The 17,243-nt window shown below is 42.4% G+C and overlaps 1 protein-coding gene across 7 annotated transcripts in view; it reads left to right on the top strand.

Moving 5' to 3' along the window:
• Positions 1 to 17,243, top strand: part of LOC143330183 (dedicator of cytokinesis protein 9) — a 79,296-nt gene that overhangs the window by 47,237 nt on the left and 14,816 nt on the right. For all 7 annotated transcript variants that reach the window (XM_076746504.1, XM_076746499.1, XM_076746503.1 and 4 more), the window contains exons 6-28: positions 1,705 to 1,800; positions 2,470 to 2,604; positions 6,219 to 6,393; positions 8,025 to 8,077; positions 8,894 to 8,968; positions 9,075 to 9,215; positions 10,232 to 10,444; positions 10,525 to 10,647; positions 11,104 to 11,186; positions 11,654 to 11,776; positions 12,017 to 12,096; positions 12,224 to 12,411; positions 12,557 to 12,622; positions 12,714 to 12,806; positions 12,913 to 13,036; positions 13,154 to 13,272; positions 13,491 to 13,577; positions 13,735 to 13,824; positions 14,856 to 14,971; positions 15,293 to 15,362; positions 15,446 to 15,571; positions 15,678 to 15,749; positions 17,072 to 17,218. In XM_076746504.1, the coding sequence (XP_076602619.1) occupies positions 1,705 to 1,800; positions 2,470 to 2,604; positions 6,219 to 6,393; positions 8,025 to 8,077; positions 8,894 to 8,968; positions 9,075 to 9,215; positions 10,232 to 10,444; positions 10,525 to 10,647; positions 11,104 to 11,186; positions 11,654 to 11,776; positions 12,017 to 12,096; positions 12,224 to 12,411; positions 12,557 to 12,622; positions 12,714 to 12,806; positions 12,913 to 13,036; positions 13,154 to 13,272; positions 13,491 to 13,577; positions 13,735 to 13,824; positions 14,856 to 14,971; positions 15,293 to 15,362; positions 15,446 to 15,571; positions 15,678 to 15,749; positions 17,072 to 17,218 (2,595 nt within the window). The remainder of the gene's footprint in view (positions 1 to 1,704; positions 1,801 to 2,469; positions 2,605 to 6,218; positions 6,394 to 8,024; positions 8,078 to 8,893; positions 8,969 to 9,074; positions 9,216 to 10,231; positions 10,445 to 10,524; positions 10,648 to 11,103; positions 11,187 to 11,653; positions 11,777 to 12,016; positions 12,097 to 12,223; positions 12,412 to 12,556; positions 12,623 to 12,713; positions 12,807 to 12,912; positions 13,037 to 13,153; positions 13,273 to 13,490; positions 13,578 to 13,734; positions 13,825 to 14,855; positions 14,972 to 15,292; positions 15,363 to 15,445; positions 15,572 to 15,677; positions 15,750 to 17,071; positions 17,219 to 17,243) is intronic.

The following is a 17,243-nucleotide window of genomic DNA, read 5'->3' as shown; positions in this document are numbered from 1 at the left end:
GCAACATTTGGATCTTTTCATCCTTGACTAATTCATAGATGACAAAGTGGGTGTGTGTTTTTGTGCGGAGTGTTTGTTGTCTTTGGAACACAGCACAACACGGAGGCTCATAAGTCACCTGACAGACACCCAGATGTGATGGGAGTCTTCAAAGATGATGCAAAGCTGCGGCTGAAACGTTATCTAACATGCTCTGAGGTCACGCTGCCTCTCAAGATGTATGATGATGATCCTGACCTCCTCTCCTCAAACTGCGCCTGCTTTAGGCAGCACAGTGTCGCCTACACACAAGACCTGAACACCGCGAAGTGTCTCGTTTCCCTTTGAATGTGTGCAAATGTGATTGAGGAAAGAACAAACTGACCCGGGGTCAGAGTCTGTCCTGCGCCGCCTCACAGTCACCCTCAAATCTGTCAGACACAGCTAATGACAAGATCCAAATCAGCCTTCATTCAGTCTCTCTGTGGCCTCCATCTCCTCACAACAGCTGCCATAGGATCTGTTTTAAACAGGGAGGTTGTGTAGATGAAAGAAAAGGATTTGAACTCCTCCTCTGAAATCCCCAGAATAAATTGTATTCTTTATGATTGTGTGTGTTGGACATCATGCAACTTTGGTTGTGTGATTTGGTTCATCTTCTCTCTTCTTCTGCAGTTTTGTCAAACCACTCTTTAGCTGATCTTTTTAAAGCTATCCTCAAGTCTCCTTTTCTGGAGCAAACTGGAGTTCAGAAAAAATGAACCCAGTGGTTTGTCTGCCTCTCTGGGGACTGTTGAATGTTGTCTAGACTCTGACGAGGAGAAACAGGTACTGAACCTCTCCAGATGCTTTTCAGATCTGTCCACAAGGCACATTGAATATATTGTGATTCCTGCCAGCCCTTTCTGAAAATCCCATTTGGCTTTATTAGACTGAGAGAAGAAGAAGAAGAGGTGCTGGACCAGGATGAAGACATCTTGAAAGGCCATTCAGTCTTCTCATTGTGTGAAATTGTCAGAGTTACAGAGTCTGTAGGCTCTCAACATCAGGAAGTGTACCATAAATGACACGTCTTCTTTTTCATACGGGGCTGATCTAAGCCAGGACGGGGTTGTAGAGTTCATTACTCCCCTAATTGGTTTATTTTTACAGGTCAAGATAGCCGGTGGATCATGGTCACTTTGTGTTTGAACGCATGTGAAGGACGTGATCTCACCGATTAAGTGGGAGATGATCGGGGCCATGTGTCATGGATCTGCTGTGAAGATGGAGATATTTATTGTGTTTAACAGTCATAGTTTGTTTAATGTTCCTCGGCCTGCTCATTTGGACTGAGGCAGACCTACATCATGATGGGCTCTGTATCATCTCAAACCAGAACATCAAAGGTTTTGTGCGCCGTGAGGCCGGGCTTTGGCAGCGTGTGTGAAAAGTACAGTGGTGATACGCTATCATGATATGATGATCCACCAGGAAAATATCCAAATTAAGTGTCATGTTGAGGCCTCTTTAAGAAAGATCTGTAAGGCTTTTTAATATATAGACGTTCTCTCAGTTTGTTTTGTCAATTTCCTGGAAACAGGTGACATTGTTGCTCCATTTTTTAAATAATGCAACTATGAAATTTAGAAATTTGTGAGTATGTTACAGTATATGGAAAATTGAGATTTGCAGTATGCACACTATCAGCGTGTATTAAACTGTCTGATGTCTTGTCTCCTGCAGGATACAGCCTCCCTGGGATCCCAGAAAGGGGGGATTTCCAAACATGGCTGGCTCTACAAAGGCAACATGAACAGTGCCATCAGCGTCACTATGAGGGTGAGACAGCTTCACTGGCCACATTTAGAACTGAAAGTCAGTTAATTTAATTTTGATCAACAGAAAAATCAAGCAAAAATGGCAAATGTTTGCTGGTTCCAGTTTCCCAAATGTCAGGATTTGCCTATTTTCTTTGTCTTATGTGATAGGGAATGAAACATATTTAGCTTTTGGCCAGAAAAATGAATCTGTTAGAAGATGTCACCTCTGTCTCTGGGAAGTTGTGATGGGCGTTTTTCACATTTCTTTGTCATTTTGTCACTTTGTCATTTCTTTGTCATGATTAATTATTAGTTATGTAGTAATGATGGGGAAAAAAAAAACAGAATAGTGTTGATTTCTGTCTTCTAATTTCTGATAATTTCAACATAAAAGACATTTTCCAAAAGAAAAAACAAAGCAAACATCAACAGGACAGGTTACTGTGTCCTATTGTCCTTTATTTTATTTAGATTCAGATGTTAGTGTTGTTGTATTTGCAGTGAAGATGTTGCCCTGATCCTTACTATGTCCATCCATTGTTTTAATATGAAAGGTTGAGGTTAATTGTCTGTTTACAGGCAGGCTTCTTATTGCTGTCAGCCCAAACTTACACTGTGTAAAAGTAAAATTGTTATGTCCAAAAATCTGTGTTTTCTTAGTTGAATGTTATCTCTTCTTTTGTTTCAGTCATTCAAGAGGAGATATTTCCATCTCACCCAGCTTGGAGATGGCTCTTACAATCTGAACTTCTACAAGGATGAGAAGATCTCCAAAGAGCCCAAAGGAACCATTTTCTTGGACTCCTGTATGGGTGTGGTTCAGGTACGCTCCCCAGTCATCCCTGTCTCGAAGGCAGTGATTGTTGAAATGCGATGACCCTTGATGACCTGTTACCTGCTGTGCCAAACGGGATATCCCTGCTGGCGCCGTGGCAGCTCCGGGTGTGACCTGGTCCCTTATTGAAAGTAAAACCCCATTTCCCAGAAATAGAATGAGAACACGGACATGGCAGCTTCCTCTTCACAGCTCTCTTCTCTGTCGATGTGATTTCCAACATGCTGGGTAAAACATAAGCTAGAACAGGGAAAATTTCAACACAAATTTCTCTGAAATTGATGGACTGCTGCTGGAAAGCATCTGCGAGACCCTCTCGTGTTCGTTTCCCTGAAAGCTGAGCTCTTTCCTCCCCAAGGTCATGCCTTACTGCTGACTCTCAGCTGGTGAAACAAGGTGAATGCTGAGGTCTCACTTCCGTGCACTTTCCATCGGCCTCACAATCAATGCCACGTGCAGGCATCTGAATGCAGGCCAAGACTCACTGGGTGCATTATCGTCTGTCTATCATCTCGCTCGATGGAAAGAACCTGATTTCACTGATGTGGCGGCCAGCTGGCGTTGATCAGATATTTACTGTTGAATAAGGCTGAGCGTTTTTCCAGGACTGTCTGATTGCTATCGTGTGGAGGGGGAGAGTTATCAGCCTCGAGTGTAGAAGGAGAGGGGTACACATGTTATTTGAATGCTTTTAAGATTTTTGGAGGTTTCGTCAGTGCAGGTTGTGGCGTCCATGCCGTCCCCCGAGTTCTCCGAGCATCCACACCACCCAGTTTTCAACCGCAGACCTTCAGTCTGTTACATTCCTCAGTGGTGGAAGAAGTGAAGTAAGAATGCAACTCCAGGTTCAATCCAGTCTGGCGAGAAACATATGCAGGTTATATTGCACAGTTTTCAGTGCCATGATATACATTATTTAAGAAAATGGCACAAAATACAGAACATTTTTCTTCTGATCTAATGTGTATTTTCTATGACAAAACCATTTCTTTAACCTCATTATAATTACAGCAAAACAAGACATATTTATGTAACAGATAGATAGATAGATAGATAGATAGATAGATAGATAGATAGATAGATAGATATTTCAATATACTAATCAGCAATATAAATTTAATTTAATTAAATGTAAATTTAAATAAACACTCCAAAAAGGGGAAAAAAATCATAGGTTTTCAACATTTAAGGTTCTCAGTAATTAGATGTAAGGTAGAAAACATGTGTACACTTACAGTTCATACAAAACCTTGTTTGATGCTGTGGTGACCAGTTGATCACAGTCAGTCAGACTTTAACAGCCAACAACATCTACAACCTAATATCACAACTGGAGTCCAGTTAATACTGGGTCCTACAGTTCCAGAGAAGTTGGGACGGTGTGTAAATGAAACAGAATATGATAATATGCCAATCCTTTGTGTCGTACACTCAACTGAAAACATTACAAAGACAATATATTTAATATATTTAATGTTTGACCTCATCGACTTCATTTATTTTCGTAAATATCTGCCTATTCTGAATTTGATGCAGCAACGCGTTTCAAATAAATTGAGACAGGAGCAACAAAAGACTGAGAAAGATGTGGAATGCTCCAAAAACACCTGTTTGGAACATTCCACAGGTAAACAGGTTCATTGGTAACAGGTGATAGTATCATGATTGGGTATGAAAGGGGCATCCTGGAACGGCTCAGTCGTTCACAAGCGAGGATGGAGAGAGGTCCACCACTGCATCAAGCTCAGCAGTTGATTTCTTAACGGATACCTCACACACAATGAGCTAACAAACAGATTTTAGATTATTTCTTTGTCCCTCCCTTTGTTTGATGCTTTTATAAAGTCCAGATCAGAGTTATTCTATTAGTCTGTTTTAAGTGAATATATGTCAAGTTAACTCGATGAAGAACTGTTGCGATTTCATTGGTTATATGCTGATTACGACACAGAGCCTCGTCAGTAAACCTTTCTGTTGGTGATTAACCAGCTGCTAACGGGCACGGCAGTAATTCAGTAGCTTTGCGCAGCCCCTCGTCTACCATATATAGTTGAGGAATTCTCTGCTCCGTTGAAGTAACAAAGATCATGTGACTTGAACTCAACCAGCAGAAACTGCTCTGTGAGTGCAACTGCAGATGTTTAACTATGCAGCTGTAATGGCGTGTGCACTGACATCATAGCGAGCCTCGAGCTGCTCCTGCGCTTTGTTGACGTGCCAACATGCGCTCAAGCACACTAAGAATTTGTTACCTGTTAATTAGGTGAACGGCGGCCCCTGTGGGGTTGGCGAGGGCTCACAAATGTAAACTGATGATTGTGGCTTGAGAGATTGTTTTCTCTTTTCTTCTCTACTCACTCACTGTCATAGGAACATAGATACAATATTGTAAGAAATACAGAAGAAAAATAATAGTGCTGGTAAAATTGAAGAAGAAAATTGAAGTTTAATAAAAAGTTTAAAAGAATTATATAAAAAAATGATTTTGTCCACTCATTTCCCTGAGGATGTGTGCAGCTGGCTTGTCTGGAGGCCTTCTGCCTATCAGATGATTAAGTCTGTTTATCAAGACTCCCAATTTTTATTTCCCCTCTCCCCGTGTTTACTCAGCCAGTCTGCCGATAACGAGTCTCCCTCCCAATCACTTTCACTCTGCTGTTTCAACATTGCAGGCGAGCCCTGGTGATAACCACAGCATGACTCCACCGACTGCTGGCAATAATGAGACGACTTCTCTCTTCTGCTTCTGAGTACTTTGTTAAAATGTTTAACGAAGAGCCGAGCGGCTTTGCTCTGGACGCGCTGCAGCTGAATCAGCAGTTATAGGCTCTGAATGCGCTGTAATGGAGAAATGAGCCCAAAATAGGACAGTGACATCATGGCTGTTTGGAGGTCAGAGTTCGGCTCTGCAGATTGGGCTCGTTTTCTCTTGACTTCACCCGGCAGCTCCATCCCTCTGCAGAAAGTCTGCTGGCAGCGCCGGAGGCTTTGTTACGCAGATGGAAATAGTCTGTCCCTCCCCAGCTCACATTGTCCATGTGCTTTCTGTGGCAGTTAAATTAAATCTGGGTTTAGCACTCTTTCCAAAACAGTGACTCACACTTTGTAGATTTTTGGAGCCAAATAGTGTCATTGTAAGTCCACCATATTATGATTGGATGTTTACTTTGCATACACATCCGTGTTTGTGTGGGCACAAACGGCATAACACGAGGAAGTGTGAGTGAGGCTGGAATTAAAGCAAAGTTATGATTTAGATCATAAAGCTAAGAGTCTGCTGCCTTCTGGTCAGCTGGCAGTCGTTCGATGTTGGCTTTGGACGGTGAGATGAAACATTCCTTCAGTCCTGCCATGTCCACGGTCGGCTATTTGATTTTTAAATGTGAAAAACTAAACTTAGTCAATCAATCATTCAATATCAGACACCAACACACTTTGCAAACATGAGAGCTCTCCCTTTTCAATAAGTCTTTGTTCTGATTTTTTTCTTCCGTGCTCTTGAATTATTTCTTATCTTCCAAGTTTATATATTTCTTTTTTTTCTTCTCCCACTGTTTGTCTTCTTTCTCTTATCTAATCTCCTCCCGGGTCGGGGATGGCAGAACAACAAGGTTCGGCGGTTTGCTTTCGAGCTGAAGATGCAGGATAAGAGCACCTACCTGCTGGCTTCGGACAGCGAGGGAGAGATGGAGGATTGGATCAACACGCTCAACAAGATCTTACACAGCAGCTTCGAGATTGCCATGCAGGAGAAAAGGAACGGAGACATTCATGATGGTGTGTATTTTTCCAGCGTCTGAAGGAACGCAGATGATGAAATGGAATATTGTTTCGTATTAGTCAAAAAATATGATCCAACTTCTCGATGAGACGTTTACGTTTTTCACAGTCTTGTACAAACATCTGTGTTTTAATTAAGAAATCCTTTTTGCAGACTGAAATATGTCAGACAAAAGCAGCCTTTGTGTGGTCACACCGGACAAACTACACTCACCGGCCGCCTCAGTAGATACACCTTTACAGTCTAATGTGATCCAATACAACAGCTCTGCCATGGTTGACAATAATTGTACTTTATATATATTGTTGAGGTCATAGTGGGTGGTGGAGTGCAAACTACAGCCTCAATAATAAATGTATGTAGTTAAATGAACACCTCTCTGACGGTGTCAATCAAAACTGAACATTATTATCTTTGTATTGGATCACATTAGATTGTACAAGTGTGCCTAATGAAGTGGCCAGTGAGTGTGTGTGAATGATATACTCCAGCTATAGTCCAGTCAACATGATCCGCTCTGTTCTTGCTTTTTTAAAATGTGCAGAGCTGCAACAATTAGTAAATTTATTTATTGGTCGATCGACAGAACAATAATTATCAATCGTTTTGAGTCAGAATTTTAGAAAAAAATGCAGAAAAAGCTTCTTAAATTTGAGTATTTTCTGGTGTCCTCTGTCTTCTCAGAATCAGAATCAGAATCAGAAAAAGCTTTATTGCCAAGTACGCTTTTACACATACGAGGAATTTTTTCTGGTGAAATTGGTGCATGACACATCTACTAAAGTAAGAGCATAAAATATAACAGTTTAAATATATATACACAAGTCTGTAAAGTGATTTACAGACTGATTGTAAAGTGAATATATTTAGGTTTTGGGGTGGTTGTCGGTCAAGGTGAGAGATTTCAAGATGTCACGTTGGGCTTTGGGAAGTTGTGATGAGCATTTTTCACTATTATCAGACATTTTTATATGACTAATTGAGAAATTAATCAACAATCAATAACGAAAATAAATATTATTGTAGCCCTAAAAATTTGAGAAACCTTAGTTAATGCAGTTGATTATAGAGCTACGATGGTGATGTTTTGTTCCTTAGATGAAAAACGCCCTCAGTTGAAGTCAAGATCCAGTGAAACCACTCATCATGATCAGTTTATTTACTCTGGGATGCTGCCTGTACCTGAGGACGTCTTTAATGAGACACTGTTCATCAAACCAACATCCACTCTCCTCTGTAGTGCAGTCTGCGGTGAGGTGATAGCAGACCACCCAGGCGTTTAATGCTCACCTCCTGCCTCACAGGAGGCTTAGCCATGGAGGAAAGAGGCTGAATGCCTCTGCACAAAACGCTCCACTAATCTTCCCAAACTCCTCAGGTTTTATTAATCACACAGTGCATGAGAGGAAAAAAAAAAGCATTCTGTTTGAGGAGATCTCTGCGCTTTCTTAAAATATGCCATTGAGACCTGCAGTATCCCGGCTGAGTCCTGTACAGCTGAATTACTATTTACTGAACTTTCACATGTCAGTAAGCGATTAAAGAGGTTTTACAGCACAAGGAGGGTTTTTGTTTATGCTCTACCATCTTTGGCCTGCATCCAGTGATTTCTTGTATTTTCCTCTAGATGATGATCTTGGAAAGTCAGACAGCTCCTCTGGCAGTATGGACAGCTTTCAGGTAGGTCCGTCTTTCTCAGCTGGATGCTCATACATTCGGTGTATCATCACATGGAGCTGCAGTATTAAAAGTCTGTTCCTCATTGACGTTGTAAGGAAGACGGCCTCTTTCGCCACAAACATGTGGCTTGAGTTTAGATTCGAGAGTTAACTGTTACACACCTAATTTCTCAGCCATTGATTTGTTTTTGTGGACCTAATTTGACATTAAACACAGAGCTCTTATCGATTCTCAGAATAATTTTCCACAGTGTGACTTCTTCCAGTTTTATTTGGGCTTCATCCAAAAAGCAACACTGCAATTTGAACACCGGGCCTTTAAACATACATGCATTCAGTATGAGATATCCAGTAGTGGGAAGCGCTGACACTTGATTTAACATAGGGGCACCTGCGCTAAGAGTCGTAAAGATTTCTGAGGAGAGAAAAATCTGTTTTTTAAGTGATTTGCTGACTGATGACTTACAGGCTAATTGATATTCAATGTTTTACAAGAAAGCTCTTCATGCTGCTGCATCGCTGAGTGGTACGCGGCCGTAAAGCCATATGTGCATGGAAACTGCTGGTAACAGTTAAGTGGGAAACAGCTTGACAGGTTAAAGTGTGCTGCACTGAAATGTACGCTGGCACCACCTGACTCTCACCAGTGAGCCATGATCAGCCTGTAAAATATGAAGCCTCTTTTCCAGATGGGCGCGAATGACAAAAAAATGTTCTACTGTTAAAACCGACTGACTGGAAATCTCAGACGATGCTCCTGGCGCGTCAGACAGTTGGTGGTTTCAATCGATTTAGGAAATGCCTTTCTTCTCCTCAGAGTACAAGAGATATAGAGTCTAGGATGAGGAGCGAGACCAGACTGAAGCTGTTCACCCTGGATCCTGACACACAGGTAATTACATGGAAAGCACATGTTTGTTCCCTTATTACCACATGTAATAAGATCCAACCTAACGCTCCCTCATGAAACATTATACCTTCCATTGTACTGTCTTCAGAAACTAGATTTCTCAGGAATAGAGCCGGATGTGAAGCAGTTTGAGGAGAAGTTTGGCAAGCGAGTCCTGGTGAACTGCAATGACCTCTCGTTCAATCTGCAAAGCTGCGTGGCCGAGAACGAGGAAGGACCAACAACAAACGTAAGACAGGCCACAATAGGCCCGAAGTAACAGAAATGTTACCATCCAGCTGACTAAAGAAGCATGACATGGTTTGTTAGAGCGGCCGGATGGACTCCCCTCCTTATTTGAGCTGCTGACGGACTCCTGTTGGCATAGCAACCGGGCAATGGGCTCAGTAATGGCGAACGATCTGTATAATGGAGTCGGATGTCCTGCTGTCCCTCCCAACAGAATCTGTCTGTTAAAGACTCAACATGCTCTGTCTCCACAGAGACACTGACACACACACACACACACACACACACACACACACACACACACACACACACACACACGCACTTTAAAGCGTGTTCATCCAGCTCCCTCCACCGAAATATTAATGGAATAGCTACCAGCTATGCATTAGAGAGGGGTGCACCAATCTAACTTCTTCTGTCCTGATCGTGACTCTGATACCTCAACTCAAGGAATCTTGATTACCAATACAATACCAGCGCTCTTTGTCCCCAGATTAAAGTCTGCGTACCTCACTGAGAGGAAGCCATTGGCACCATTTTTATTTGAGACAACATGATGCCAGATCCAGTGTATCTGATACGTGCATCCTTAGTATTAGATACTGCAAAGGTACTTTTTGCGGACATGTATTAATTGATTTGTTTAATATTCATTTTAATGCTGTTCATTGAGATGCTTTTATTTGAGTAGTGGGGTGGTTTTGTATCTTAAAATGTTGTGCACATTGCCTGTAGAGTTGTTAATTATTTAGGTTGGCTCAGTGTTACGCTGCAAGTAAGATAAGATTAAGTGGTGTATAACATGTGCTGTCAGAGTCCTGTTGTCCAGCTGTTGGAGCGGTCATTAAAGGGGACTTTACTTAACCCCAATCCTGAAATTAGTTGTGATGCAGTAACAATTGAGTTTACAGGTTGGTGTTATCCTGATTTTGCAGATTGGCTGACAACATGTGAAAGAGATGCATAAGTTGAAAGAATCATCATGTCTAATTCAGATTTGTTCCTCTTCTTCTGCAGGTGGAGCCATTTTATGTCACCCTGTCACTGTTCGACATCCAGAATGGCAGGAAGATCTCCTCTGACTTCCACGTGGACTTAAACCACCCGTCTGTCAGGGGCATGGTGCCCAATAACGCCAGTCAGTATATGAATGGAGGAGTGGACGCCCATCCTGATGGCCAGCGTTTGGTCCACGGCGTGCCAGAGGCTGCCATGCAGTACCCAAGACAGGTACGTCATATTCATATTTAAATCAATTCACAAGTGAAATACATATTTAAAGCTGAGGAACATCTTAATTGTCTCCACAGGGGGTGTTCTCTGTAACATGCCCCCACCCAGATATCTTCCTGGTGGCTCGCATAGAGAAGGTGCTTCAGGGGGGGATCAACCACTGTGCTGAGCCGTACATGAAGAGTTCAGACTCCACCAAGGTACTGACCCACCCACGAACCTCCATCACCGTCCTCCTCACAAGGCAGCATGTTCCCCCAGAGTCAGCAGATTCCACCAGATTATTCCACATTATGCGCAGATAATCATCCTTGTTTTTAAGTGCTGAGGGGCTGCACAGACTCTCAACAGAAACATTAACTTTGGCTGTACAAATGTGGTTGTGCACCCTGAAGGGACCGTGGCAGTTGTAGTAATGTGATTCAGACTAGAAAACATGTGCAGTGTGTTTTGTGTGTGTGTGTGTGTGTGCATGTGTGTGCACGACACGGAAAAGCTGTTGTCATATCTGTGTGTTGTTTTTTAAGTGGCATGTTATCAAGACTTATCCATGTGTATGTGCGTTGAGGCTGGCAGCAGGCTGAATATGTTACAGTGCTGCAGGGCTGAGACCGACTGAAGTCATGAAATCACACGGTGTTGCTATTTTCCACTAGGTGGCACAGAAGGTCCTGAAAAATGCCAAGCTGGCATGTAGCCGGTTGGGCCAGTACAGGATGCCTTTTGCCTGGGCAGCACGGTGTGTTATCTCTTTTAACAATTCACATTTTTAACTGTATGTTCTGTCTGTATAAGTGCAAAATTTCTGTGTGCTTTAAATCAGGACCACAGCCCATACAAACACCCACCAGCACTGTAGACAGAATAGTGATTTAAACACAAAACCTGAATCAAAAATCAAACACAATTAAACTCACATACAGAGAAAGAATGAAGAAATGACATTTGTTTGTTCTCACTCAAAAAGAACAATTAACATAATGCTATAATCAGCTGCTTTTCAGTTTTTCTGTAGAATGCCTGGATTACAATTCATCAGTCCACATCAGTCATTTTGGCCATACAAGCCAAAGACAACTCAAAACTAAATATGAATTTGATTAGGTTTGTTTAAGATGTGAAAGAGTGAAACAAAATATTGAGTATTTTTGCTCAGTGTGTTCAGGACAAGAGAAACCCTCCTGACTCTTCCTTTCCGTCTTGCAGGCCTTTGTTCAAAGACGCTTCAGGGACGCTGGACAAAAGCGCTCGTTTCTCCGCTCTGTACAGGCAGGACAGCAACAAGCTGTCCAATGACGATATGCTCAAGCTGCTGGCTGATTTCAGAAAGTTAGTAATGCTCCTATGTGTGCTCTGTGTTATAAATTGTCAGAGTAGTCTTACAGATGTTCTGGAACGGAAAATATGGAAAATATGCTCCTATAGGTTCTACTTTGGAAAATGCTGCTCAGATTTCAAAATAAGATGTTTGCTCACATCTGTGAATGTGATGTGTGTATATATACCATTTGTCTCTGCTCTCTCTAGTCTTTGGTAGACGATAACTTGAGTTTATTTTCCTTTCCTCAGGCCGGAGAAGATGGCCAAGCTGCCTGTAATCCTCGGAAACCTCGATGTTACCATTGACAATGTAGCCCCTGACTTGACAAGTAAGGCCTCTGAATTCACTGCATGCAGCCGACATGCAAGATGAAAGCTGTTCCTGCTCAGAGCAGATCGGTCACTTTGTCTGCCGGCTGTTTATTTAGTCTCCCTCCCTCCTGCTTCTGTATATAGATTGTGTTACCTCATCCTACATCCCTGTGAAGCAGTTTGATGTCAGTGAGAAGACCAACATCTTCTTTGAAGTGGAGGAATTTGTGCCATGCATAGCCAAATGCTCTCAGCCTTTCACCATCTACAACAATCACCTCTATGTCTACCCCAAGCATTTGAAGTACGACAGCCAAAAGTCGTTCGCAAAGGTATCACTAACTTTTGTTGTACGGTGTTAATTTGCACAGGAAAGTTTCCTACAACCCCGATTTCCAAAAAGTTGACGCTATACAGTTAACTTCTTGTCTCAGAGTGGCTAATTGGGTCAGTTTTGCTCATTGTGTCCGTCCTCAGGCTAGAAACATTGCTGTCTGCATTGAGTTCAAGGACACAGATGAAGAAGAGGCTGTTTCACTGAAGGTAAACACAGATGTGTCCTGGAAGTGTTTCCAAATTCCCAGAAGGACCGCTCCTCCCATTACAGGAACTAACTATTGTTGTCACTTCACAGTGCATCTACGGCCGACCTGGAGGACCCTTGTTTACCAAAAAAGCCTTTGCTGCAGTCTTACATCACCAGCACAACCCTGAATTCTACGATGAGGTAAGACACACTGTGCCAGATGTCTTCAGACTCAGCGATGAGTGCCATTCATATGTGTGAATCAATGACTGAATGTTTTTTATTGCTCTCTTTTGTGCTTCCTTAGTATAAGATTGAGCTGCCAACTCAGCTCCACGAGAAGCATCATCTGCTCTTCACCTTCTACCATGTCAGCTGTGACAGCAACAGCAAGGCCAGCACCAAAAAGAGAGACCTGGTTGAGGCTCAAGGTAGCACTGAGCTTCACAGTCGAGTCGTTTAAAACATCTGGAGTTGACTTTTGCACACTTTCTTCATTGGCTCGAAGGCTCTCAGCTGACTGTCCTGGCTTCTGTCTCCTCTCTCAGTGGGTTACGCCTGGCTCCCCCTGCTGAAGGATGGCCGGGTAATCACGAATGAGAACCACATCCCTGTGGCTGCCAACCTGCCTGCTGGATACCTCAACTGTCAGGAGGGGGCCAGCAAGGTAGAGTGCATCCTCAAGTGGTTAAGCAGCGATGGGTTTGCCTCATTTATTCAGAGTTTTACTTTTTCATTAGTATTAAAAGGGGGCAATTTGTGTGATATGAAAATAAGTAATCTACAAAAAAAATGGCACATCTGTAGATATAAAGAGATGAAAATACTGCAGATTACTGACTAAATGGTTGAGTGAATGATTGTTGCATTTGCATTGTGTTACAGCATTCAGGTCCTGAAGTTAAATGGGTGGATGGAGGCAAGCCTTTATTTAAGGTGTCCGCTCACCTCGTGTCCACCATCTACACTCAGGTTAGTTTTTAACAAACTGTGAGTGAAGTCATCCTGATGATTCATCTGCATCCTTCACCCCTTTCTGTGTCACATCTGAAGTTGTGGTGTGCTTTCATTAAAATGCAACTTTGTGGAATAAACACCTGTATTGTGATCTGCTTTGTGTCTCACATAGGATCAACATTTGCACAATTTCTTTCATCACTGTCAGAGCAGTGCACCTGCGCCCCAGGTGTCAGGAGGAGAACTGGTCAAATACCTGAAGGTAAAGCTTCACTGAGGATAAACACCGGGGATTTAGCAGAAATACAGACTTAAATACTAATGAACACATGCTTCACTTGCATGAGAGAAACTTTAAAGAGTCTATTAATGCTACACTGCATCATATTTAAACCACAATCCACAATGTAGACATTACAGCTTTGACATATACTGTTTAACTGAGTGCACATGCTCTGCAAGGATGAATATACCAACGACTGGGAATTAAGTCTGAGCAACACACATAAAGGAAAAAGTTAGACATGTTTTCACACTTTGAGTTCCTTGTATGAACTTGCAAGCTAACCATAGCTCATACTCACCATGAAACCGCAGACCGTCACACTTGGTTGGAGCTGAATCACATGGAGATTAATGTCCTGCTTTGTGCTGTAGCTTGCCAACAGCACATTCTTCTGGACAGTTTGTGCACAACGTTTATGCAGAGTTTAATTGTATCTTTCCTGCAAAGATCAGGCCGATACCAGTAAATCTGTCAGATGTCTCCCCCTAGCTGCTGTGCTTCTTTTTCCTTTTCTTTTTTTTTTTTCTTTTTGTCTATATTACTGGTAGCTCAGTTATCACTTTCCATCACAATTCACAGTTCCTCTGGTGGAGGTTGATATGGAGAGGAACACTTGGTCCAAGGCACCTCTTGGGTTCTAATGTCAACACAGCAGTGAACACAAACAATAGCCAGAGGGTCAAACAGCAGGTCTGCCAAATGACTTGGCAGAGCTTGTGTTAGTTTCCTGTACACAGGCAGCGATGCACCAGTGCCTACTCTCTGCCATGTTCCCATCAGCTGAAGCATACAGTGTGGGTGATTAGCAGAGTGTTGTTCACTCATGTGCTCCTGTTGTTGTATTGAATTAGTTTATTCACACATTGAAATTTACTACCCCTCTGTGCTCTTTGTTGGAGCGGTGAAAGAAGACGTCACTGTTTTCCACATTTATTTTCCTGATTATACTTGAAGGACTGTGCAGCCACACTCTTCATAAGGATACCTCTGTGATGTTAAACCCTCAGAGTCTGCATGCCATGGAGAGTCACGTGATGATCAACTTTCTGCCCACCGTCCTCAATCAGCTGTTTAGGGTGCTCACCAGTGCCACTCAAGAGGACGTGGCCGTCAATGTCACCAGGTAAAGTCCCCAGAGGGGAATTATTGACTGTGAAAACACCAAAATGATGGTTTATATATTTTGCCTGATGAAGGTCTGAGGTCTGAAACACCATTAATCGAGTACAAGTGACAGACAGTGTGCAGTGTTTTATTTTTTTCACGGCCATGAAGAGTTTGTGATCCTGTAAATAAGGCTTTGTGCAGGAACTAATCATGTTGAAATGAAATTAAACATGGACAGAGTTGTAAGAACTGGTAATCAAGGAGGCTTCCAGCTGCATCAGCTCCTTTCAGAGCCATTTCCTCACACATGCTGTCCTTTCCCGTTGGTTCCTTTTAGAGTCATGATTCACATTGTTGCCCAGTGCCATGAGGAAGGGTTGGAGCACTACCTGAGATCATATGTGAAGGTAAAACTTGGATGCCACATGTCACATCCTATTTTGTGTTGATAAAGGATTCTCATAGTTCTCTCTGCTCATGTCTAATACAGTTTGTATTCAAGACTGAGCCATACACGTCCTCCACCACCCGAACGGTGCATGAGGAGCTGGCTAAAGCCATGACTGCTATCCTGAAGCCTTCCACTGACTTCCTCACAAGTAACAAGCTCCTCAAGGTAACATATTTGTACCTTTTTAAAGGATTACACAGCATATGATTGTTTGTGACTGACATGAATTGGATCTTTATTGTTTTCTGATTGATGTTTGTGTGCCCTGCAGTACTCCTGGTATTTCTTTGAAGCCTTAGTCAAGTCCATGGCTCAGTACTTGATTGAAAGCTGTAAAGTGAAGGTAAGTCTGCCACAACATGTGTGCTTGACTCAGGGGTGTCCGCTCCTGTCAACTTTATTACAGCTTAGGTGGTTTACAACATGCCAAGTCTTGTGGACAGCCACAGCACCACAAAGTATTATGTATCCACAGGCTGCCCCACACTGTTGTGCAGTTTAATGGGCTGCATTTGTTCATACCCCATAAGCAACCACATCCCTGTGTTTAACCTCCGCTGGCATAATGTGGAGGCCGCAGTGTAAGCGGGTAAATGCTCCAAAAGACAAATCATACCAGTGTGGAAACTGTGAAGTTTCTGCAGAAGGCTGGTGATGTTCTGTATTTTTGTTATTGACAACAAATCCTGTGAAAAGATGTTGCTCTCAACCCTAACCCCATTCCTTTCTAATGAATGTAAGTCTTTAAAAATGGGGTACAAATATACAGTATACTTTCAATTTCAATTTTAGTTTAGATTTGAAGACATTACTGAAATAGGAGGAGTAAAATTTGTCTGTGACTATTTTCAGCGTATATGGGATTAAAATAAAATAAACTAGTGTTCATTGTAATGAAGGAGCATGGCCTAAGTGCAACAGTGTGGCTGATAGATGTGTTTTTCATAGTTACGGGACAACAATGCAGCTCTGTGGCACAGACAAATAAATTATATCAAGCTGTGGCTACAATAATACCCCAAAAAACCCAGTGACACCCACTAACATCTGGCTGTCATTGTCAGTGGAAAGGGTACAATCAGCATTCATTCCCAGGTCAGATGACCCTGCAGTGTTCTCGGGTATTTCACAGCAGTGATGGAAACATGACACCCGCGTGGACATGCTAATTTTCACCCCTTTTCGAGCACGATAATGATACATGTGGTCACATGGTGAAGTTCCAGATGTTGGTGTGTAAATATTGCCTGATGTCAGCAACAGTTGTCAACTCGTCACACTCTGTTTCCATCTCATCAACATCTCATAAAAGATATAAAAATATTGTCACTGGCCACCGTGCTGGTTTCTATTGTTCTCTGTTTCCATGCACATTTGTGACAACAAACATGACACACCAGAGAAAGAATACAAAGGCAAACTCATCTACTGGCATTGGGAAAGGAGTCGATCGTCTATTCTTAGCAGGTTTACACGTGTTTAAAAAGCCTGTATATACACACTAATCTTGGTGTAAAAGTGGTAAAACAGTGCTCGATATTCCCTCATTTCTGCCTTTGCTCTTTTCATGGGAGAAAGATGCAGAATATGGCCACACTGATCTTTTAAACTGGGGAGTATTTTGCTGTATGTATTTTAAACAAACATCCGTGCTTTGCCCTGCAGCTGTCCAGGAATCAGCGCTTCTCTGCATCCTTCCATCACACTGTGGAGACTCTGGTCAACATGATGATGCCACACATCACTCAGAAATACAAAGACAACCTGGATGCCGCCAGGAACGCCAACCACAGCCTGGCAGTCTTCATCAAGGTCAGGAGCCGCAGATAAGCGTCTA

Source organism: Chaetodon auriga, chromosome 13 (genome assembly GCF_051107435.1).
Source record: "Chaetodon auriga isolate fChaAug3 chromosome 13, fChaAug3.hap1, whole genome shotgun sequence".
Taxonomy (NCBI): domain Eukaryota; kingdom Metazoa; phylum Chordata; class Actinopteri; order Chaetodontiformes; family Chaetodontidae; genus Chaetodon; species Chaetodon auriga.
Note: the sequence above shows the minus strand (reverse complement) of the source record. Positions and strands in the feature narration are given on the sequence as shown.